At 40.2% G+C, this 25,244-nt stretch overlaps 2 protein-coding genes across 4 annotated transcripts in view; both read left to right on the top strand.

Moving 5' to 3' along the window:
- The window catches only part of LOC137200878 (ras-related protein Rab-40C), a 29,409-nt gene extending 14,284 nt beyond the window's left edge, over window positions 1-15,125 (top strand). Inside the window, exons 3-6 of the mRNA XM_067615576.1 lie at window positions 1,625-1,685; window positions 1,823-1,900; window positions 6,241-6,463; window positions 8,469-15,125. Coding sequence (XP_067471677.1) covers window positions 1,625-1,685; window positions 1,823-1,900; window positions 6,241-6,463; window positions 8,469-8,743 — 637 coding nt within the window. The 3' untranslated portion in view covers window positions 8,744-15,125. The remainder of the gene's footprint in view (window positions 1-1,624; window positions 1,686-1,822; window positions 1,901-6,240; window positions 6,464-8,468) is intronic.
- A 3,674-nt stretch (window positions 15,126-18,799) lies between these two features.
- Window positions 18,800-24,414, top strand: LOC137200865 (zinc finger protein 491-like). 3 transcript variants are annotated; one of them, XM_067615555.1, is made up of 3 exons: window positions 18,800-19,653; window positions 21,423-22,951; window positions 24,356-24,414. In XM_067615555.1, exons 1-2 carry the CDS (start codon window positions 19,458-19,460, stop codon window positions 22,931-22,933), a joined length of 1,707 nt encoding a protein of 568 aa, XP_067471656.1. In that variant the 5' UTR covers window positions 18,800-19,457; the 3' UTR covers window positions 22,934-22,951; window positions 24,356-24,414. The 3 variants fall into 3 exon arrangements, with proteins under 3 accessions (XP_067471656.1, XP_067471654.1, XP_067471653.1); XM_067615553.1 differs by having other exon boundaries at window positions 18,805-19,653; window positions 21,423-22,961; XM_067615552.1 differs by having other exon boundaries at window positions 18,806-19,653; window positions 21,423-24,414.
- The last annotated feature ends 830 nt before the right edge of the window (window positions 24,415-25,244 follow it).

Below are 25,244 nucleotides of genomic sequence, written 5' to 3'. Positions count from 1 at the left end.
TATTTAACATGCTGTAAGATTTTAGAGGCCAGTACTTTTCCAACTGATCTGTATAAAACGTTGCTGCTGCAGAAACAGTTTTTACTTTTTAAACTGCAGTTATTGAATATTTTTGACCTTCTTTAAATCTCAACATTAGTTTTTAAAGTTGAGATATAAGAATGCAGATTTACCTCAATTCATAAAATCATAATTATCCAACTAGACAGGCTGAAAATCTTCATCTTCCTTTGTATAAAACATCACGTGTTCAGTTTAAATATCAGATATTGAAGATTTATCTTGTTGAATGAAACTGTACATCTAATAAATAGATTTAGAAAATATCCTGCTGTCACATAAACTGACGTATATCTTCTTTACTCCGTTTTACTTCTGCTGTCGACTCTACAGTATCGTTACCTTCGTCTCCACCTTACAGTTCATTTTGTACATATTTTTAATCGTATTTTGTTTTTGTATCTAGTGTTTTTGGCACTAGATACAAAAGCGTCTTAGATAACCGTTAGCCAGTCACTCAGTGTAGCACCAGTGCTGATTTTCACAGCTTTAACGTTAAGTCCTTACGGCTTCTTTTTGACACTCGCTGTCAGAACTGATGTATGAAAGCGAGCAGTAAATCTCCGACCTCACTGCTGGATTAAGGGGTTTAAATTGTACGTTTCCAGCTACATCTTCAACTACGAAGGTGAGTAACGTTAATGTAAAAACTGGACTTTTGGGTTATTTCTGCATTGGCACACCAGTCAAAGTATGAGGACCAGAGATGAGCAGTTCAACAGTTTATTGTCTTTTCCACAGGTTTACAATGAATAGTTGACTGTCAGATGTTGCTGATGATGATTTAAAGGCTAAAAAAGGCAGATGAAACAATAAGCAAACAAAGATACTCCAGTAATCTTAATCAAAATGATTATCGGTACACAAAGGGCACTTTAATACTTTATAAGTCTTAACTCAAACTCATTCGGCTTATAAAGAAACCACAACTTACTGCGTCTGATGCACAGTCAACAGGAGACGGAAGCTAACACGCACAGCTCACCGTGCTGCAGCAGACAACAGGAAGAGACGGAGCCAGGCCTCTTATTGGTTCAGGTGTGGCTGGTTAGATGGTGTCCCGCCCGCCCAGTTAACGTAACTCAAACGTTCACTAGTGTCGTTCTCACGGAGGAGTAAAGAAGGACTGAGCTGAGCGCCCGGCGAGGCTAGCTGAGCGGCTAACCCGGTTATTTAAAGAGTTGACAGCAGGTTGACAGGAAGTGACCAGACGTGCAGTTTGTAAAACGTCATGGTGGAGAATAACCATCAGTCCCAGTAACTGTTGTTCATGATGTTAATACAACAAAACTCTAATCTAATTTTACACTGATTTTATGATGCAATTTTATATTCTAATTCTAATATTTAAAATGTTTTTGTGATTTTGTATGTTTGTGTTTAATGTTTTTCATATTAATTATTAAAGGTTTCTACCAAACTCTCACATGTACTTTTTATATTTCATTCATGTGTTTTGTCTTCATGTGTGAAACAAATTAAACCGAACTGACTCTGTTTGTTTCTGTCCACCTCTTCTTCTTCTTCTTCTTCTTCTTCGTCTTCTTCTTCTTCTTCTCTGCAGGGACACCTCGGGTCAGGGCAGGTTCTGCACCATCTTCCGCTCATACTCCCGCGGCGCTCAGGTCAGAGAATAGAATAAAATAGAATAAAATGGAAACAAATCCAGTCTGTAAGAAGTCAAACCTGCTAATCTAAAGGTTGTGTTGACTGTATTAAACTTTAATACTCTGAGAGTTAATTTCGTGCGTCTCTTCTTCAGGGGATCCTGCTGGTTTATGACATCACCAACCGGTGGTCATTTGACGGCATCGACAGGTGGATCAGAGAGATCGACGAGGTGAGTTTAACGGACGGATGGATGGATGGATGGATGGATGGATGGATGGGTCGTGTTGCGTTGAAAGACGAGGCAATTACGTGTTCTTAAGATAAATACATTCATACAAAGGAGTGAATGAACAGTAGAAAATCAGTAACATAACTAAAGACACACAAACATGAACACACACACACACACACACACACAGAACTAATTAAAAGTTCAATTAAATAAAAAATGTCTTCCGCTCAGTTCACTGAAAGCTCTGTCGCCAGTTTAAGGTCGTGGATTTGGAGGAAATACCTCTATATAATATCTATATAAGCTGGAGCCAGACCAGTCAGTGCTTTGTAGACCAGTAGTCGCTCCTGTACTGAACAGGAAGTCAGTGGAATTGTTTGAGTGTTGTGGTGACACAGTTAAACATTCAGGTCCCGGTCAGGATACAGCAGCTGACGCCGTCGTGCAGCTTTTACAGGACGACCAGTGAAAAAAACAGAAGCATGGATGAGTGTTTGTGACTGTGAGATGGAAAGAAAAGAATGTTTGAAACATTTCTCAGGCTGACTGATGTGTCGAATAGAAATTCAGGTCAGCATCAGAAATAACTGGCAGGCATGTTGCTGCTACGCTAGCGAGCGTCTCCCGGTGTGTCTCTACACGAGTCTGTCGGTGTCAGTCAGCGCTAAACGTGTTAGCTCAGGTTCTGAAGGCTTGTGCAACCTGTTTTTTTTTTTCTGCCGCCGAGGAAATAAACTCATGACGAGAGAAAACGAGTCCGAAGCGACTTCTGACGTCTTGACAGGAAAGAACGACGAGAATCACTGAATCACAGACGAGGAGGAGCTCAAACAGACAAAAAACAGACTGAAAAATGTGGCAGAGAAGATACAGATTCATGTTTTCACTGCTTTGATGGAAGAGAGAAAAGACTCGAAGGATGACAACGACTCCTCACTATCTCTGGGAAACTTTCCCAACAGGACGAGTGTGAACGTCTGTTGTATGAAAATAATAAATAAAAACCATCTCATTAACTTGTAGATGGATTGTTGAATCATTAGAGTAACGAGGAGTCAAAAACTGCTGTAGAATAAAAAAAAAAACAATTGTAATTTGCTTGTTTTTTGGCTGTTTTTGCTGTTTTTATTGCTGCAACGATCCAGCTGGATCTTCTAATGATCCTGCAGGGATCAATAAAGCTTCAGTGATTAGAAAACACTCCTGTTCCATAAAACAGGAACAAAAGTTCAATACAAGTGAATCACTAAAGCAACCTGAGTGTGTGAGTGTGTGAGTGTGTGTGTGTGTGTGTGTGTGTGTGTGTGTTACTCTCATCATCTCCTTCCGCTTGAGGACGAGGATGTCCGCTTTGTCTGCCTGCCTGTGTGTGTGTGTGTGTGTGTGTGTGTGTGTGTGTGTGTGTGTGAGTGTGTGTGTGTGTGTGTGTGTGTGCGTGTGTGTGTGTGTGTGTGTGTGTGTGGTTTTATTTTTGGCCTGTGGAATGTATGCTTTAGTTTGGCCTTTCCTGCTCCACCTCCACGGACGTGGTGCGGTCGACCGCTGTTAAAGACAGAAGTAAAGCAGAGATGGAGGGATGAAAAAAAAAACGTCTGCAGGATGAGATTTAAACGCTGTAAAAAAAGATGTTGAAGGACGGATCGCTGTTTATTCTTTTATGTACTTTATATTCTACCAGCCTGAACTGTGTTGTCTCAGTGAAACTAATGATTATGCAGTTTTTTTTCTATTCATCAGTCTGTAAATTTGTTCCTCACATTTCACGGCGACATATTAAAGTTGTAAATTGTCCAATTAACAATCCAAAATATTCAATTTACAACAATACAACACTGAGAAAAGTAGCAAATCACCACTTATGAGAATCTGGGAACAGAAAATATTTGACCTTTTTGCTTAATAATAAATGAGTTAATCAATGATTTGTTTTCATCAGTGATTGAATCGTATCGTGGATCAATCAACAGCTATCGATTCCTCGTCAGCAGGAACACAAGGAATCTTTTCAGCGCTGATCCAGAATGAAAACCTGCAGAACGCACGATACATGAAAACAACCTAAAATGACCTCAAACACGCTGGAAGAAATGTTTAGTAGATTTTAGTAGAACTGTTGAACATTTCAAAACAAAGAGTTTGTTGGAAAACTCGACGGGCTTAAAACACACACGGCCAATAAAATGCAAGATTCAATGTGGAGCAAAAATGACAATAAACACAATAAATACAATGATTAATGTTTTTCTCTCTGCAGCTGAGCAGCTGATTAGCATCTAGCTGCTAACTGACGTTAGCGGTGAATGTTTGGTATCATCAGGTTTTGATGATGTGGACAGAAGCTGTTTCATTCATTGTTGAAAAGAGGAAGGTTTCATGCCTCATATTACAATAACTGAGCATTAAATATTTTATATATTTTATTTTATATAAACATTGGACATCTTAAAAGTTCCTTGCTGTTTCTGTCTGATCCTAATAATGATCTGATCCGTGACTTAAATCCGTGATACGATCCGAACCGTGAGTTTTGTGATCCGTTGCACCCCTAGTGTTAACATGTCAGCTTTTGTATGTGGTGCACATAGATGAGAGTGTGTAAGTCATGTATTTGATACATGCATTAACACTTTCTGATGTGAACCTTCACTTATAGATCTGTGAATGTTTTTAGTGTTCAGCACTGATCTGTTCCTGTATCACATTATAAACTTTGTGCTACTTTATATATTTCTGTATACTAAGAAAATAGCCCCCCCCCCTCCCATTTCATCAGGTGGGACAATGATATAGTTTGATGCGTCGTGTTGGTTTTCCTCTCGTCCTCCCCAATTTTTTGAGTCGCCAGCATAAACAAACAAATACATAAATAAATCACTGGTGAGGCCTCTTTGACCTCAACTTCACCAAATATCTCTTGGTGTGGTCCTGCTCGTTAGTGCCGTTAACACTACAGCTACTTCTTCTACTCTACGACTAACTCATACAGTTACTGCTGTTTTTGCTACTAACGAGTGTCTGATCTCATTATAATCAATCACCTCTTGTGCTGAAACGATCATTAGATGAACAGATCAGTCAGCTGACAGAAAATTAATCAACAACATTTTAGATAATCAGTCATCAATCATAATTTGCACCGTTGGTACAGGTCAGTGTGACTGACAAGCTGATAAAAACATGATTATTGTCATTATTGATTATTTTGTCCATTAATCGATTGATTGTTTTAGTAAAGACTGTAGTGAGCTGCAGTTCAACCCTCACATCATGTTTTATTTCTCAACAAATGCAGATAAAAGCACAGAGAGCGTAAAGTCTGTAAACATGTTCAGTATTTGCCGCCGCCGTCAGTATGAGAGCGACCTCGGCGGAGAGGCTGATGCGTGGTGACAGTCGGGAGGAGAGAGGTCGGCCTCTCGCTGCCGTAACGTTTCATTCGCTTTGTCAGAACAGATGAGGATGAATTAAAGAGAGGCCGAGAGGCCGAGCGAGACGCACGCCGCTCCCACAAGCTCCTTGAATTAGTAACGAGCCTCCGCTGGTCACTTTGTATGAAGGTAACGAGCCTCAAACAGGAAGCTGTGGTACCAACAGGTTCACTCTGAAGAGGCGCGTCACAGTGATTCAGGAGAATCTGTGGCTTTTATCAGTTTTCTCGTACAAAAGAATTTTCTGAATTTTACGAGTTCAAGCCGTCGTACGAGTCTGAATTTCTTCACAAGAGGAGAAATATTTGTTTAAATTAGTCATAATGTCAAAATGAATTCAAATAAAACCAGTTTATTATCATATATGACTCAGAAAACCATTAAAGCATCACATCTGAGAAGCTGAAAACAGCAATTTTCTGGCATTTTGGCTTAAAAAAAATATTAAATCAACTATTAAAATAGATTAATTTTCTGTCAATCAACTAATAGTTTCAACTCTGGTGTCCGTTAGCTATCGCTGCAACTATCCATTATTTTCTTGATTAATTCATTTTGGTCTATAAGACATCAGAGTCCAGTGTAACATCTTTGTCTGACAAACAGTCCAAAATATTTCAGTTAACTGTAACAGAAGACACAGAAATGCAGCAAATTCTTACATGTGAGCACCTGAGATCAGCAAATATTTTACTTAAAAATACTTAAACAATGTGATATTAAAAAGAATTAAATTTATTTAAGGGGAACGTTGCAGAAAGTCTCCTTTAAAATAAGTTAAATCTGTTGCGTTTATCAGTTCAAAGAGTGTTTTTCCTTCCTAGAATATATTAATTTAGGTTTTAGTATCATATAACACATCTGTCAGCTACGTGTAACGCCGTGTCTTGTTTTTTTTCTCCTACCCAGCATGCTCCGGGGGTGCCTCGGATCCTCGTGGGTAACCGGCTGCACCTGGCCTTCAAACGGCAGGTCCCCACCGAGCAGGCGAGGGCGTACGCCGAGAAGAACGGCATGACCTTCTTCGAGGTGAGCCCGCTGTGCAACTTCAACGTCATCGAGTCCTTCACGGAGCTGTCGCGCATCGTCCTGATGAGACACGGCATGGAGAAGTTCTGGAGGCCCAACAGAGGTGAGAAAAAAACAAGACAATCTGATGCATCAGCGGGCCGCTTATGTACCGCAGTTATCATCAGGTAGAAGTCATATTTCAAGCCTCTCGTTGGATAATTAATCCTCCCTCGTTCCTGTCGGTTTCCGTCTCCCTCGTCTGTAATTACAGAGTGAAAGCGAGTGGAAGTGATGTGCCGCTTGTCTTCAGAGGATTAATAGTGAACAGACTCAGGCTCGCTCTGCTGAAACTTAATTTGACGCGTTAAACGACTTTAACGTCAGCGGGAGGAGCTCAGCAGACACAAATAAAGTCTGAGTCGTCCTCCTGGAACCTCTGAAATCCACCTAAACTTTGTTTTCTTTGTGTTTGTTCTTACTGTGTCTACATATTAAGTATAAGAATAATCTATAACAGATTAAATGTTTAACACTGTTTGCTTACAGGATAATTAGTATTTATAATAAATACTTTGTTGTCTCAGGCAGTGCAGTTCGGTTCTGTCCAGGGAGGCACGATACTGATATTTCCAACTCATAGTGGCCGATACCAATACTGATATATGTGCATATTTACCAGCTGGCTGAGGAGACTATTATACATGCAAGTATAGATTATACTAAGTATGATCAAGAAAGACAATATATGAAGGAAGAACTGAGGAAGACTGGAGTTCAGCATTAAAACTTTAATGAACCTGCCGAGTGGGAGCAGCAGCAGAGTTTTCTTTGAGTTTATTAGACAGACAGGATTAATGTGTAGGATTTAATCTCTGGTTCAAACTCCGGAGCAGAAGGTGGCGGCAACAACACAGAGTATCTGCAGGTCTTCCTAAAAAACCCCTAAAACAAAAAAAAAGGAAACAAAGGCCGTAGATGGCATTAAAAAGTCTTACATTTAATTCACAAAAGCATCAATATTTACTCTCAGTAATGTAAATTATATATCATGTATATATATATATATATGTATGTGGTTGCTGGTTGTCATTAAACATCTATAAGTGAGACTGGTGAGATTCTTCATGCTGGAAGCTGCAGACCAGTTTCTCATAACATGCAGGTGTCAGTTTAAGCAAAAATGCTCTCTGTATAGATATAAAGGGCTCATTCAAAGCCAACAAAAACACAACGGTTCTTATTTTCAGGTGATTATACACTAATTAAAACATACTTATGGATATTATACTCCATTTCTGCCAAGTCTGCTCTGCTAGATGATGCCACTAAATCTCACACACTGGACCTTTAAAGGAGCTACTCTCATAACAGCACCTCTCACATAGATGTTCTTTGAATAATGAGGAGAGGATGATCATTAATAGCCCATTGATATTGATTATACACTAATTAAAACAACATTTCTGATATTTTTGCTAATAGAGAGTACTGAAATAAGATTTGTTCTAGTAATATATAATTATATATCTCGTCCCTACTGGTTTTCTATCCTACTTTCATGCTGACATGAAGGTGAAACAGGTATTAAATTACATTTTATGTTGCAGTGAAACGTCCACATTGACCTCGATGAACTCTGCAGGAAAACCCTGAACAGCTGTTAGTCTTCTTCGTCTTCTTTAGCTCTCGAGTTCACCAGAGTTGAACAAGAGAAACTCACTGATACACTGATGGTGACTCACTCTGTTGAAACGAGCTGCCAAATCTCACTGTTTTAAAAGCGGGTGTGACCAGGCCTTTATATATATATATATATATATATATATATATATTTCCTTTTTTTTGGCTACATCATCTGGTTTACATAGTTTAACAATACAATAATTTACCAGTGTGAGGTTCAGGTGCATCACGTCATCCTCTAAACACCGTCCAGCTCTCTACACTCTCCTCTGTTTAGTCCGTTTCCAGCTGTTTCTCATCAAATGTTTTCCAGCCTGAAATCTGGTAGTGAAAACTGAACTCCTGACTTCTCTGCAGGTTTGTTGAAGGTCGTGTGCAGCTCAGAGTCTCAGTATCGAGTGTTTTAGGTTGTGCTTAACTTCCTCTTCCTTCCTTCTCCGCAGTCTTCAGCCTCCAGGACCTCTGCTGCAGAGCCATCGTGTCGTGCACGCCGGTCCACCTCATCGACAAGCTCCCCCTGCCCGTCGCCATCAAGTCCCACCTCAAGTCCTTCTCCATGGCCAACGGCATGAACGCCGTCATGATGCACGGACGCTCCTACTCGCTGGCCAACCCGGCCGGCGGCTCCAAAGGCAACAGCCTGAAGCGCTCCAAGTCCATCCGTCCACCGCAGAGCCCGCCGCAGAACTGCACCCGGAACAACTGTAAAATCTCCTAACTGTCCCGAGTCGTCGACGACGACGAGAGACGACGACGACGACGACGGAAGGAGGAATCGACGGCATCATCGGGAGACAGACGGGATGTACAGGATGTGTGTGAGCCGGAGGGGAGGGGACGCGATTATCTCTTGAACCTGAAGAGCTGAAGAGCAGGAATGATGGATAAAGGGATAAAAAAAAAAAAAACTGAAGCGGCTACCTCCCTCCTTCACGAGTGTACAGGACTCTCCGGCTGTCGGGGGGACGGAGGGGGGGAAGGGAAGGAGGGCTCTAACGGTCTCAGGATATCAGAGGAGAACGAACCTTCTGGTCTCTGCAGGCCTGATTTTCTCACTACTTAACCAACCGCTAAAGAGACGAGTGTTAACTACATGTACAGAAATCCTTCACCGAAACCATATTTAGTTACTCTACATGCAACTCATCGTGTCTGTCGGCGTCGCAGACATCACCTCAACATTCTTTCACTTTTGTGTGTCTCACATTTCTTTCTGTCTGTCCACACGTCCGTTTTATTTGCTGTTTTTTTTGTTTTTTTTGTTTTTGAAAGACCAATAAGCTACAGTAACGATCCAGACACTAGTAGAAGTCAGTCGTCTGTTTGTCTATCAGCTGTGTGTTTTATCGCTGAAGGAGAAAATCTTGGTGACGAGATGAGAGGAAGTTTTCCCCGTCGTGGCCTTTAGGTTCTAAACTCTCTTCAGGTAAACTCGTCCCCCCCGTTAAAATCCCAGAGGGGACGCAACCTGAACCTGGACCAGGTCTCAGGTTGCTCTCACGTTGTGTCGGCTCCGATCGGACAAACACATGCAGCTGTTTTTTATCCGCTTAAAGCACGACGACGACTAAAAATATGAAATCGACGAGTTAAATTCCTCCGTAAACGGATTCAAACCTTTAAATGTTTAGATTTTACGTTACGGTTCACACGGATACCAAATAATAAATCGACAAATTTAAAGTTCCCTCCATTTTTTTAATGAGTTTTCTGCTCACCTTCAGGTTTCAGTGACATTTAAAAAGCTTCTGACTCGACTTAATTAAACTTGACGTGCAGATAATTAATTTTATCGTTAAAGTCTTTTCTTCAAATCCGTTCAGAATACAAACTGTGGGTTTTTTTTTATTTATTTAAAGTTTTTAAAGAATAAAGCTGGAATTATTCTGTATTTTTGTTAATGTCAACAAATCTCATGACGTCTCTACTCCGTCTGCGGCCGTCAGCTCCGAACCCGTCGCTTCCTACTGAAGATAGAAATCTTTAAAAATGTCTCATGAATTTATATTCTATACAAACAACAACTTCTCAATAATTTCCCTAAATCAGCTGATCACTCTAGTTTTTTTTTTTTTTTTTAGCAGACAAAAAGGAGGAGATGGTGCATTTGTTGGGGTCTATTTTCAGCGGCGGATGGATCCACATTTGGTGCTGTAGAGAGCATCACTTGTCAGTCAGTTTGGGTCTTTATGTGTCATTTGTTGGCAATAATAAGAATGTTTAATATCCACTTTGGTTCGGATCAGGAAACATTTTCTTTTTGACCAAAGAGCTTCTGGGAGTTGTAGTTTGGAGATGATCTGCTGTCACTTCCTCCTCCTCTTCTTCTTCTTCTTCTTCTTCTTCTCTCTTGTCGCTGAGTGTGTCATGTCGCACCTTTTACACGCAGTGAAAACTCTTTTATTAAAGCTGCAACTATTAGTTACTATTTTAATAATCAATTAATTGTTTTGAGTCATTTTTAAAGAAAAAAAAATCTAAATTCTGTGAATATTTTCTGGTTTCTTTCATCTTTATGACAGTAAACTGAAGATATTTTGGGTTGTGGACAAAGCAAGACATTTTAACTTGTATCTCGGTTCTTTGTGAAACAATAATCAAGATTTTTTTCATCATTTTCTGACATTTTATAGACTAAACAACTGATCAATAACGACAGTAATGATCAGTTTCAGGCCTGAAGTCCGTCTGCTGCAGCCAGAATCTGTGTTTCCTTCTGTGTGTTTATTACGAGCCAAACATAACGAGCACACAGACGGAGAGAAGATGAGACGTTTCCCACCATGAAAACTCTCGTCAGACGTCGAACGTTTCGCCACTAAAAAGACAGATTTTTTAAACTCTCCTGTTCCAAACTGCCACACCTTTTTAAAGCAGCCAGATCCTGTTTTTCTGCTCTACGTTGAGCCCCCCCCCCATTCATGCTATCTACTAATGTGTTTTCCATACGTTCATTGCACCCCCCCCCCCCCCCCACCCTGAGGTGATGTGAAGCAGAGATATGTGAGGCTGTAAACAGAAACCAGTGGGTCCGGTAAAGTGGAATATTACCAGTGTTGACAGTAAACAGGGACCCGTGTTTGTCTCAGTGAATTTCCCACAGTACATTTAGCTGTTATAAGCAGAATATAAACATTTACATAATGTAGTTATGAGCAGGTAGAGGGACATTTTAACAGTTATAACTTCTCCTATCAAGACATATTTTATATTATTACAACTGTGTTTTACTGTGTTGTAGCCTGCAGTTACCAGTGTCCACAGGAGGAGTTATAGTTGTTGACATTATAGTGAGTTATTAACTGTTTATATGCTGATTATGAACACTAACAGGACCAAAGGACAGAACTCCTCGTGCACAGCCGGTGTGTCCAGTCAGGTGCTGGTCGGTCGCAGGAACATAGAAGGTGAAAATCAACAGTGTAACGACTTTACTGTGACTTTATTTAGAGCGAACGAGGCGTTTCACCTGTAGCTTCTTCAGGTTCACTCAGATAAACACATCTGAGTCACATGACTCATTATCACAGTCTCCATCCCCTCAAAGGGCACGAGAATGAAAATATACATATTACAAAAAAACATGACGTGATTAATGTTACACAAAGTTACAAGAATGACAGCATTTTATATAATTAAACTTCATTAAACATCTGACTGAACAGGATGAACAGACTACAGCTGTCCCTCTATAAATGTTCACTTTGAGAGAATGAAGACTGTGATAATGAGTCATGTGACTCAGATGTGTTTATCTGAGTGAACCTACAGGTGAAACACCTCGTTCACTCTTAATAAAGTCACAGTAAAGTCGTTACAGTGTGCGCTGCTTAATGTTTCACTATTAGGACCAAGTTAGTGTTTTATAGGACAAACATGGTGATGTTCTTTAAAACAGATCACAAATATATAGTTTCATTTTTTTTTTTTTAACGGCTCAGTGATTTCCTGAAAAAGCTGCTCACTGTAGTTTTTTATCAAACAAACAGGAGGAAATAAGTGTATTTATTGGGGACTATTTTCAGCGGCGGATGAATCCACATGTGGTGCTGTAGTGAGTGTTTCTGGCAGCAGGACGGTGTGTGTGGGATTGAATCAAAATAAACTACAGGGTGTGTGTTGGTGACTCAAGAGAGAAACAGAATCAAACCAACAATGAACTGATTTACTAACCAGTACTGTGTGTGTTCATCCAAAGCCTGATAGATATATATTATATATTACTCCTCCGTCGTCGTCGTCCAGAAACCATTAAACTGTGCTGCGCTGGCTGACGTGCTCCTTCGTCATGAAGAGTTTGCTCGTCTTAGTTGGTTTAGATCATGTTTTCAGTCTCAGGAGAGAAGTTCTGTCACATCCTCTTGACTTTGTTCTGATGTTCTTTGAGAAAAGTACAATGAAGCACAAAGTCAACGAGCTGGAGAAGAATTCGGAGCCGTTTCAGTCGTTTTTGGACGACAGCGGAGGAATAAGATACATCAGGCTTTGATCATAGACTGTAGTTGCTGTGACGTCACCCGTTGGTTTCTGAAGAGCGGTTCTCTCAAAGCGAGCCGCTCCGGCCGTCGCCATCTTGGCAGTGCGTGACGCTGCCTAACTCCCAGCCAATCAAAAACAGGCAAAGAGGCGGGGCCAAATGGCTGAAACAAGCCACCTAGCGGCTGGCGGACCTGTCACTCAAAGCAGCCATGTCCTTCATTATGCAGAACTTTACGGCTTAATAACATTTAAACGGGTGAGTTATAAAAAAATTCACCCCCCGTACAGTTGTCATGAAAGAGGAAATTAGCTACAGAGACCAAAACCGTTGTTGGTACCAGGCTGTAAACATGTTTATTTCTGCTGTTAAGTTGGGCATTTTAACATGAGGGTCTGTGGGGATTGACTCGCTTTTGGAGCCTCAAGTGGCCGTTCAAGGAACTGCAGTATTTGGCACTTCCTGTTGGCTTCATTTTACAGCTGCTTGGGTTTGATACACACACGATACTGGTTAGTAGGTCAGTTCATTGCTGGTTTGGATCCGAACATGAGATTTGTTGACAATAAGTAAAAATATAGAAAACCAGCAGACTGATCCTTTAATATCTGATGATGAGAAAACAGTAAACAGGTTTCATGTTCCTGCCGCCTTCATGTACAGCAGGAAAAAGACGACACATACAAGCGAACGTCTTGTAAATATAGTTTTAACAACAAGGAAACATCTGCTGTTTGAAACACAAGATGTTTCACTTCATGTGTGATTCGACGGTCAGTTTGAACATTTCTTTAAAAAGCGCTCCGGCTGCTGGATCTCCCACAGGAGCGAATGCAGCATGTCATCGTCTTCGTCTTCTTCTTCTTCTCCTCTTCTGATCTGCTCCACCGCCTCCGCATGCCGTCCCATGATTCATAGCTGCTGAATAATAGATGCTCTCTTCATAGATCTCTGGAGGGCTTCATCAGTACGCCCCGGCTCCGTCTCTGCTCTCTTTCATCCTCCACTCCTCCTCTAGGAAGCTCTGCCAGCTGCGTGCTTTGTTTCTCAGTAGGTCCTCCTCAGCATCTGTTACCGTCTTCTTTTATTCCTCAATAATATACCGAACTAACCTGCCAGCGTCGTCGCCTCTTTTAACACCGGGTTACGCAGATATTTCACCTCTAATAGTCTGTTTTTTGGTTGCTTCTCCTCGTTTATCGACCTCGGTGTGTCTCCACGCTCAGATTACTGCAGCGTCTTATTACCTGCTTTAGTCCATCTACTAGTCTACTGCAATTAACCATTACTTTCATCATCAATTATGTCACTAAAATGTCACAAAATAGTGAAAATTCCTGCTATAATAACGTAACGCTCATGGCGATGTCTTCATATGTCATATTTTGTGTCATCAGCAGCACAAAACCCCCAAAAATATGTAATTTTCTCTCACGTACAACACAGAAAAACCTCAAATCATCAAGTTTTTGGGCGTTTTTGCTTTAAAAAAAAGACTAAAATGATTTTTTTCAATCATCAAAACATTTGTTGTTTTAATTTTTAATTGTTTCAGCTCTAATTATCAACTGTGAGGTGACCAAGAGTGCAACTAATGATAAATTTTGATTAATAATTCATCTTTTCAGATAATCAATTATTCATTTAGTCTATAAAATGTCAGAAAATAGTGATCTAATATATTCCATTTAAAATTACAACCCTGTTTGATACAGAAACGCTTCAAATCGTCAAATTTGAGAAACATTTTTGCTTAAAAAAATGAGTAAAATGATAATTAGATTATCAATGGATCAACTGATTGATTAAGGGACTGATTGCTGCAGCTCAGGTTTCTTCTTCTGCTGTATCTTCATCTCCCGACTCCTCAGTGTGGAAACTATAATGAGAGTTGTGTTAAATGAGCTTTCTGCTTCCTGTCTGCACATCCGACGCGTCGCCTTCGTTTGTTTCGTCGCCGTCAAACGATGTAAAAGGAGCCCGAAAAACGGAATCAGACTCGAGCTCGTCACCAAGATTTTCTGGAAGAGGTTTCCCTCTCTGTGATAAACAGGAAGAGGTTTTTGTTTCGTGCATCAGCCTCGGCGTGTGTTCAGTGATAACGACCGTTTCCATCCATGTTTTGGTTCCTCGAGTGTTTGTTGACTCTTTGCAACAGTCTTGTTGCTCCTCCATGTTTGGTTTCCATGAACTTTTTTTTTTTTTAAAGATAGAAATGTTTTGTAGAGGATGGTGGGAAATTAGATTCAGGACCCCTTCAGGGATGCCCTCTGATATCGCCTGTTGTGGAAGTGTTTGTGTAACGGAGCATAAAGGAGTGTTGTGATGATAACTTAAAAAAAAAACAAAAAACAACAAAACAAAACAAACAAACAAAAAAAAAAAACACTTGTAAAACACTATTCTTGTTTTTTGGCTAAAGCTGCTGTGTGTGTGTGTGTGTGTGTGTGTGTGCGTGTGTGTGTGTGTGTGTGTGTGTGTGTGAGAGAGAGAGAGAGAGAGAGAGAGAGAGGATGTTCTTCAAGCTGAACATTTTTCTTTTTTTTTAAATTATTGATTGTACAGTTTCAAGGCGAGGGTATGAAGAGAGACTTTTTTCACAATAAAACTATTGAATGTTTAAGTCGAGATGTCTGCTCTTTATTTTTTACATCATTCACAATTTATTCAAGTTTGTCTTAAACCAAACAGTCAGTGAAACATGTTTTTTCTTGCTGTAATCATTCCTCCTGTTCATACTGACCATTAGAAGATCCCTTCATAATGACCTTACAATGTAGATATCTTTCAACGTTACAGTCTTTAGTGCCAAAGTCCCTCTTTTTGTTACTATACTTCCACCTGCAGCTCAACAGGGAAACACTGTCCGAGGAAACACAAAGAGGGAATTTGATGCTAAAAAGACTGTAAATGTGTCAGATATCCACTTGATATGACTAACTCAGACTGATGAAGCTGAATAGAAGCTTCACACAGACTTTTAAATGACTGTGTGGACACACTGTGGATTTTGGCCTCCATCACTTCCATTGAAAGCACATTTGAAGGATCTTTTAATACCCCCCCCCTTTTAATCGGAGGACAGACAGCATTATTTCCAGTAAGGTGTGTCCTTGACAGAATGATGGACGTGTAGGTTTGTTTGCAGCCTCTTTCACTGTTCATTTAGGATCCTGACTGTTGTTTTAAGACACACTTGAAAAAACTGTGGAACTGTCCTTTAACGGCTCCACTGCTGCTTTAAAATGTGAAGAACTTTGGTGGAGTTTAGTTTGGGAAGGCTGCCATCTAGTGGACTTTACAAACACACACACACACACACACACACACACACACACACACACACACACACACACACAGCATCATCATCATCATCATCATCATCATCATCAACATCATCATCATGATGTCGACAGAAAATAAAACTACAGATGTTGCTGGTTTGAAGGAAAGAATCAGACATTTAGACTACGTTCGTTAGTGGATTTTATTATTTAAATGCAGCTTCATGCTTCACACACTAACAACGTATGAAAACATTTAGATATTAAATCAGAATGAAAAGTATAATAGAACAAGGTTGTAACACTGAAGAAAGAAAAGGAAACTACAATATTTAAAGAGGAAGATATGCATCTATGTACATAAATACACATAATAAATACAGTATATCTATAATGTTGTAGATCTTTGAGCCCGGAAGTCCTAAAAGGTAATTTTTTAAAAATTTAATTAGTTATCTTGTGTGCAGATATGCATCTCGATCTCTCAAGTCATCCACATCTGGTGTTTATTAGATTATCCTATCATTAGTGCACGAGATAATAGATCCGTCTTGTTTGCAGACGTTATTATATTAAAGGCACAATGCACTTTATTATCTCTTGTGTGCACAAAAAAAAAAAAAAAGTATCTTTCAGGACTTTCGAGGCTTTAAAAATATTTCAACAAATAAATCAAAAGGCGCCCCTTACTCTGCGTCTGATTGGCTGAGCCTGATATTCTTACTCTAACATTAACCAATCTCACTCCTCACGCCCAAATCTGACCAACGACAGCAGCCAGTACCAGCCAATCAGAGGCAGAGTAGGGCGGGTCTATGTGGAATGTGGGTGGGCATCAGCGTTGGTGATTATTGGGAATTACGGCTCTTTAAAGGCTGGCGGTCAATAAGTTTATCTGCGAAATAATCAGCAGGATAACGATACAGTAAGATTTAGACTTCAAGACATCACATCAATATAATTTCACAGGCGTAGACTTGGTTTAACGTTTATGATCTTTATTGTAAACATTACAGGAAGTGACGCCGTGTCGTCTGTTTTATCAGTGATTTACTATGAATTTACCCTCTGTATGAAAAGTGTTATATAAATAAAGTTGCCTTGAATGCAATTCATACAACACTTAATATTAGATAACTTTTCATTGGCACAATAAAAAAAACAAGTATAATGAACTTTTGCGCAAAAGTACGGAAGCCGAGAAGTGTCGTGCTTGCAATTAGTTTTTTTAATGCTGTTATCTCGAGATAATAATATTAATAATAATAATAATAATAATAATAATAATATAACTTACAAGGCTCAACAAAACACATTTAAAACACTTAAAAAAATACAGTTAAAACTACAACTGACAAGAACAATATTAAACAGTACAAGTTTATTATTATTATTATTATTATCATGATCTGGAGATAACAAAGCTTGTTTTCTCTTGATAACGGGTTAATTTATCTTGTAATCGAGAACAAAAAGGCAGATTTTTTCAGATAACGACTTCTGTTTTATCAAGATCACGGGATAATTATGGAAAACTCAAAAACGAACATCTGGTTCATTTGATCATCTGATTTCAGCCTCTAAGATGACTGTCTGGGAGGATTCATCCATAATTCATCAAAGAGTTTATAAATCTAGTAAAGGGTAACAATGAACCTTATTAACAGATGATTAATTATCTCCACATATATTTCTACATCTACACACGGAGACAGTTTTTGGTAAATAACCATTACTGAGTAAAATATGACATCAAAGCGATGACAGCGGTGAGTTTACACATATTTTGCCTGTTTCATGACGTCTTGCCCTGAATCTTTACATATAAAAGTAAAGTCAAAGCTGCCCAGCAGATGTCGCCATTTAAACTGTATCGAATGCTTTGAAACAGTGAAACATTTTCAACACAACGGCTTCATATGAATCACTTGAATCTCTCCCGTCACTAACGCTGACGTGGCGCTCCTGATAACTGATTAACATTACAAGTAATAAGAGGAGACAACCTTCCCCTGATAACGAGGTGATTATCTCGTTATCTCGAGGTAACAAAATAATTAACTTGTGATCTTGAGATAACAGCGTTTAAAAAAAATAAATAATTGCAAACTCCGCACCTCTCGGCTTCCGTACAAAACAGATTTAAAGTCCGGATGAAACAGCATTTCGAGAGAATCTAACTTCCGTATCGTGACGTATTTCCGAGTGAAACAGGAAAGAAAGGCGAGATGTTGGGATGAAAATTAAACGCTGAAAAGTGGGCGTGTTATAATGAATCTCAACTCTGTGCTGCTAAAAGTTGAAGACTGATTGATGGTTTGATGTCACGATATTATTGGTTGAAACCAGTCGGTTCAAGCCTACGTAAGCACGCGTCGTATTTTGTTTTACAGGAAGAAAACATGATTGGATTTCCATATAAATAGCAATGAAAGTGATCTGGAAGAAAGAACACCCGTCCCTTCACATTTACTGTGAGAGAACTGATTTCTGAAGGACGCTTCACACATTTTATATCCTGAATATGATCTGTCACCTCCAGTTAGACGTTACAGAGTCAGCAAATGTAAAAACAGCTGCATTAAGCTTTCTGTCCTCCCTACATCTATAGCACTGTTGCATTTATCTTTATGCATTATGAATTATGGTTTTATAGTTTCTATGATTTCATTCTTCATTTTATAATGTTTAGGTAGTTATATTATATTTTATCTCTCAGGGCATGTGCAATATTTTACGTTTCTTATGTATTTTGTTGTGTGATAATTATTATTGTGTCTTTGATGTACAGTTTGTTGGTTACATATTGTATTTAGGTTGACCGTAGTGCTACACAGCTGTGTGTAGCACTACGGTCAAAGTCAAATTTGCCCTCAGGGACAATAAAGAATATATTATCTTATAAGAATATAAAGAAATTGATTTTTTTGTTGTTGGTTTTTTTTTTCATATATTGTTAAACAGCTGCACAATATGACTAGGGATTCATTTCATCTCGACTTTTAGTGCAAATCACATAGATAAACAAGTATCTGATAAACAGTTCACACGAGAAAAATCTTCAGAATAAAACAACTTTAAAATAAAAAGAAATCGGCTCTCAGAAGGAGCAGGTGTTACACCGTATTTGGTGACCCTCCAGAGGTTGTGACCCTGCAGTGTTGGTAGAAGTATTAAGATCCTCATGTAAAAGTATCAATACCACAATACTTCATTACAAGTAAAAATCCTGCATTTAAAATCCTACTTAAAGCACTAAAATAAAAGTAAAAGTGCCCGATTTTCTTCAAACTACTTTTACTTTTGTGCTTTCTGTAAATGTAGCTGGTAATACCTCAAAACTTTTACTTAAGTGGGATTTTAAATGCAGGATTTTTACTTGTAATTAAGTATTTTTACATCGTGGTATTAATACTTCTACTTACGTAAAGGATCTGAGTTACTTCTTCCAACACCGCAGGTCACAGAATCTGATAGGTCACCATATTCGGTGTAACACCGGCTCCCGTCGTTCAGACTCGTTCACGGCCGACACATCACTGGTCAGCTAGCTTGACTACAGTGAGCCGCTGCACGTCGCGCTGCCGTTTTCACAACAAAAACTACATTAAAAAACCCCGCTGAACAGCTGTCCGAGCCGCCGGTTCACCAGCGGAGAGTCCGCCCGCATCATGTCCAGCGTCCTGCGGCTCAGAGAGCTCGTTAACGAGCGGCTGTCTGCGGCCGCGGAGGAGATCTTCGAGGCGGTTAAAAAAGCCATCGCGGGCTACGAGGAGGAGATCCTGCTCTCCAGACGGGAGATCCGCCGGCAGCGCAGGATGCTAAAGACACTTTCTAAACCTGAAATAAACATTAACAAACACTCAGGTTTGTGGATCACTGGCATGCTTTCTTTATTTAGCCACGACCCGGCGCCGGCTATTCACTGGGTCGCTATCTGATAGCGATCTATTTTTTTTTTCCTAGGACGGCGAAGTTACCACCCGCCCTACTCTGCCTCTGATTGGCTAGTACTCGTCGCCTTTGTAGGTTGGGTTGGTTAGGATCAGGGTAAGAAGATCAGGATCAGCCAATCAGAGGCAGAGTAGGGCGGGTGATGTCTTCACTATCCTAGGAAAAAATATCGCGTCCCGTCAACGCCCACTTTCCTGGAGAAAATGAAGTGCGACACAAATATTTAGTGAGTTAGCGACGTCATCGGCTTTTATTAATATGACAGGACATTTAATACTTTGGTAGCTAAAGTTGGTAAATGTTAAAGCAGGTTCATTCTCAGGTTCACAAGCCGCACAGGTCCTTCCGGGGTTGGATACAACCTGCCTACTGGAGAGAAGCCAAACTCTGGTGAAATATCTAGAAATGTAAAGTTTGCTTCTATATCTGTAAACGTCTGTATATGAAAGGCCACGATTTAAGATATATTCTCTATTTGAAATGTATGGTTTAATATCTGGCAGATATCCACCAAGCAGCATGACATTAAAGGACGGGTTCAGTTTTTCAAGTTTGTCTTAAACCAACAGTCAGAAGCCCAAATGAACATTAAAGCTGTTTTTCTTGCTGTAATCATTCCTCTCACTGGCCATTAGAAGATCCCTTCATAATGACCTTACAATGGAAGTGATGAAGGACAAAATCCACAGTCCTCCTTCTGTGCAAAAATGTATTTAAATGTTTATCTGAAGCTAATATGAAGCTTCAGCGTCCAAATGAGTCAAATCAAGTAGATATCTTTCAACGTTACAGTCTTTTTAGAGCCAAAGTCCCTCTTTTTGTTACTATACTTCCACCTGCAGCTCAACAGGGAAACACTGTCCGAGGAAACACAAAGAGGGAATTTGATGCTAAAAAGACTGTAAATGTGTCAGATATCCACTTGATATGACTAACTCAGACTGCTGAAGCTGAATAGAAGCTTCACAAAAAATATGTAAAATATAATCTCAGTGAGAAGAGCTGCTGCTGGCTTCAATTTTAAACTGAAGAGAATAAAATACAAAATATCAACCAGGAATGTTCAGATGTTCATAGTGTAAATAGTATATACAGTATGCAATTAATGATAACAATAAAATTTGTGTCAGTGTAACTCGTCGCATTAGTCAGTCTCTCCAGGAAACTGCGATTTTGCGATCGCATTAATCAACGCAAATACAAGACGTCTTCTTAAAGTCTGTAAGTTTGTAATTTCACTAAATTGCTGCAACTTTTCCACATGAAACGTCCAAATCAACCGACGCTTGTGATTTATTTTCTTTTTTTTATAAAACTTTGAAAGTGAACATGGTTCTCCTGTTAAAAATAAATTCAATAATTAGCAGTGAAATAGTTGTTTCTGTGATATGCAGTAATGATGGAAACCATAACATGAGACTCTTCATGGGTCGTATTTTAAAAAAAAATCACATTCCCAGTTCCTGCAATTTTACTGCCAAAAACATCGCAAATTGTATCACAATTTTTGAGACATTTGAAACATTTTTGGCTGCAAAAATTACAAAAAAGACCCTGAAATCCTGGAGGGACGACGTAGAATAAACAAGAAAACATTTTTACATTCGATGTTCAGGTTAATATGATTAACCAGCATCATTTCTTTTGAGTTTATAAAAGTTTCTTCTGTTTTTTTCCTGCAGACCAGCCGCAGCTGGCTCTCTCCGTCTGGGATGAAGACTTCTTCTCCGAGCAGCAGGAGGAGGAAGAGGAGGAGGAGGAGGAGGGGCGCTGTGAGCAGGAGTGGAGCTCCGGTGTGGACCAGGAGCCTCCGCAGACGGAGAAGAACCAGGAGGAGCTCCCCAGCGGTCAGGAGGAGGAGGAGCAGCTTCAGGACATAGAGGAAGACAGCACCATCAGGTTCATCTTCACTCCTCCGTACGTGAAGAACGAGCTCGACCAGCTGCAGTCCGAATACCAGAAAGGAGGAGAAGGAGATCCTCTGCCGAGCACCTCGGCGGAGCAGAGCCAGACGAAGGAGGAGGGCGACGACGACGATGACGCCGCGTCCTCCGGCTGCTCCGCGGCCGAACACGACGACAGCGACGAGGAGTGGAGGGGCAGCGCTGGATCTCAGAGCGACGACAGCGACGGCAAGTGGAAGAAGAGGAAGACGTCTCGTTTGTCGGCGGACGCGAAGCTGCATCCCGCCAAGAAAGCCAAACCGCGCATCTGCTGCAAAGTGTGCGGGAAAGCTTTTCACGCCAACGTCTCTCTGGTGAATCACATGGAGGTTCACCCGAAGGACGTCTGCGGCGTCTGCGGGGAACGCTTCGACACGGAGGAGAGCTTCCAGGCTCACGTGAAGACGCACGTGAAAGCCGGAATCTGCAGCGTTTGCGGGAAATGTTTCGGCACCTCGAGCGCTTTGGAGACGCACATGAGGATCCACACGGGAGAGAAACCGTTCAACTGCAGCGAGTGCGGGAAATCCTTCAACTGCCGCCACAACATGATGCGACACATCCGGATACACACGGGGGAGAAGCCGTATCCCTGCAGCGTCTGCGGGAAATGCTTCAACGACTACTCCACGTGGAAACGCCACCTGCTGGTTCACGTGAACAAGAAGAACCTCGACCCGAACAACACGAACGAGAACGAGAACGGCAACGACGGCGAGAAGAAGATCAAGACGTCGTATCCGAAGAAGCAGCAGACGCGGACCATATGCGAAGTGTGCGGGAAGATGTTTCACTCCGTGGTTTCGCTGGTGAATCACGCCAAAAGTCACGCGACGGACCTGTGCGGCGTTTGCGGGACGCATTTCGACTCGGAGGAAAGTTTAAAACTCCACCTGAAAACTCACAAAAACGGGAAGGTGTGCGAGGTGTGCGGGAAGTGCTTCGACAGTCAGGGGAACCTGGAGATGCACATGAGGATCCACACGGGGGAAAAGCCCTTCCTGTGCAGCGAGTGCGGGAAATCCTTCAACTGCCGCCACAACATGATGCGACACATGAGGACGCACACGGGGGAGAAGCCGTACCTGTGCAACGTGTGCGGCCGGTGTTTCAGCGATCACTCCACCCTGAAGCAGCACAGCGGCACGCACACGGGGGAGAAACCGCACCGCTGCGAGGTCTGCGGCAAAGGTTTCCACCGGAAGACGTACGTGAGGCTTCACATGAAGAGTCACACCACGGAGAAATGACTGTCTGCACCCAGAGCTGTAAATAAAGGTTTCACTGAAATGTTTTTTTTTTTTTTTTTTTACCAATATGGCCTTTTATTGTTCATCAGAACTAAAATTCATCCTGACGATCATTTTCATTATCGGTTGTTTTCTCGATTCATCAAACAGTAAAAACCTTCTCTATAAATGTCTTGTTTTGTCCAACTAACGTCCTGAAAAACACAAATATATTCAGTTTACAATCATGTGTGACAAAGAAAAGCATTTTAGAGGCTGAAACGGACAAAATTTTGGCATTTTTGCTTAAAAAAATGACAAACGATCATCGGATCATCAGAACAGCTGCTGCTTCATTCGATTAATCGGTTAATCGGTTTTGCAAATTTGCGCTGATTCTTCACGTCAAACTCTTCGGCTGCGTTTATCTTTTATAATAACAATAATCATCTTTATGGAGCACTTTTCAAAATCCACAAAACTGCTAAAAAAAACAATTTATTGTCAGATAAAACAAGAGAAAATTAATAAAACAAGAGATAAAAGTTCAAAGAAAATAAAAACTCACTACAACGATCCAACGGCTTTAATGATCAGATCTGATCTTTTCACGTTCACGTTTGTAAGTGTGTGTCCGACTTTTAACTGAAACAGGAGCCGAATTCATACAAGAATAACAACAAAACAGACGGATCGTACAGACGGACGTCGCGGCTTCGCTGGTTAATCGTGATGGTTTTTTTTACACAGAACTGCTCTCCGGAGACTGAAGATGTGATGCTTGTTATCAGTCGTTTCTAATCAAACTTAACGTGATTAAACTCTTCCTGGTGAAGGAACATGTGACCCAGTGCAGCGCTGTAACTCACTGACGTGTTTTTAATCGTTTCTGGAACAATAACGGAGGAATAAGATACATCAGACTTTAATACACACAATATTAAAGTTTCATGGTTCAGTCTTCACGTCTGTTTATTTAATTTGACAGATAAAAACCTGATCTGGAGACAGTTTAGAGCTCAGAATCTCTTTGTCTGTAAAATAAACATAATAAGTTGTTTTTTTTATATCAATACCAACTTTTCTCATTTGTTACTTGCTGCATATTTTTCTATTTTCATAATTTCACTCACATGTTTGCACTACATATATTTCATATTTTTTTTGGAATATTTTCATCCCGTAAACATTTTCCTGTTGTTGTTCTATAAACTCATATAATAACTCTAAAGTTCAACATGTTTTAGTGTTAAACTCATGTTTCTTACTGTATCCTGTTACTGCAGCGACAGAAAAACTCCCTTAAACCACTAAAAACACGACTTTATTCTGAGTTTAACATTAACAGCCTCGAATCTTTTATTTACAGCTGTTTGACGTCGTGACATCACATCACATTAACGCCAAAACATTTTACTGAAATCTTTTTTTTTTTTCTTTCAGCCAAAGACGTTTGCAGTGAGCTGTTGGACTGTTTTAATAAACCTTCACTTTATGACTGATGCTTGAGTCCAATTTGTTTGTTTGTTTTTTTTCCCGTCTTGAGAGAAAAAGACTGAAAGCTGCAGAGTCAGAGGTGAGTTTACAGAAACCAGCAGATAATCTGAGATTTACAGTGTTTAAAGAGGAAATTTGCTCCAAAAAGTTGTTCGAAGCAGTATGAAGAGCAGACAGAGGCGTCAGGAGACAACAGATTATAGATACTGAAAAGATTATTAGACTATATGTTTTATTTTAATGGTAAGTGACTAATTCCAACATACAACCGCTTCATTGCTGGTGAACCGTTATATGATGTGTTGCAGTGATTGTGACGTGTCTGCTTCCACCTACGACTCGTATTCAACTCGTGTCTGAGGGTTTTTTTTAAGCTGTAACAAATAAATACGATGCATTATAACAGTTTTATTTGCAGTGAAGTAACATTTGTCTTCAGTCCAAATGGAAACGTATCCACACGTGAACAGATCTGAACAAAATAATTCAACCTTTCTGTCACATTTTTGAGAGTCGACACATCTGTCAGAAATCCGTGAAACATCCAGGAAGATGAGAAAATATCTTTTAACCGTATAAAACTGTACGATGAAGCATCATCATCATCATCATCACAGACCGGATGAGCTGCAGTGTTGATCGGCTGCAAGCAAAACCCAAACTAGACGTGGGAATAAAAAGGATCGAATGCACACGGGAGAGAAGTTTGGATGCTACCTGCTCCTGGGTCGATGCCCAGCCTGCATTACATCCTGTTTCATTAACGTTTGAGTGCACGAGCAGCGTTTTATCGTTATTATTTGATCTTCAGGACTTTATAAGAGTCACAATATAA

This window comes from Thunnus thynnus, chromosome 17 (genome assembly GCF_963924715.1).
Source record: "Thunnus thynnus chromosome 17, fThuThy2.1, whole genome shotgun sequence".
NCBI lineage: Eukaryota > Metazoa > Chordata > Actinopteri > Scombriformes > Scombridae > Thunnus > Thunnus thynnus.
Note: the sequence above shows the minus strand (reverse complement) of the source record. Positions and strands in the feature narration are given on the sequence as shown.

Bases quoted from the DNA above. Each gene is read 5' to 3' on its own strand.
- LOC137200865 (XM_067615555.1), top strand. From the start codon at position 19,458: ATGTCCAGCGTCCTGCGGCTCAGAGAGCTCGTTAACGAGCGGCTGTCT. The intron at 19,654-21,422 runs GTTTGTGGATCA...TTTTTCCTGCAG, and splicing joins AAACATTAACAAACACTCAG to ACCAGCCGCAGCTGGCTCTC.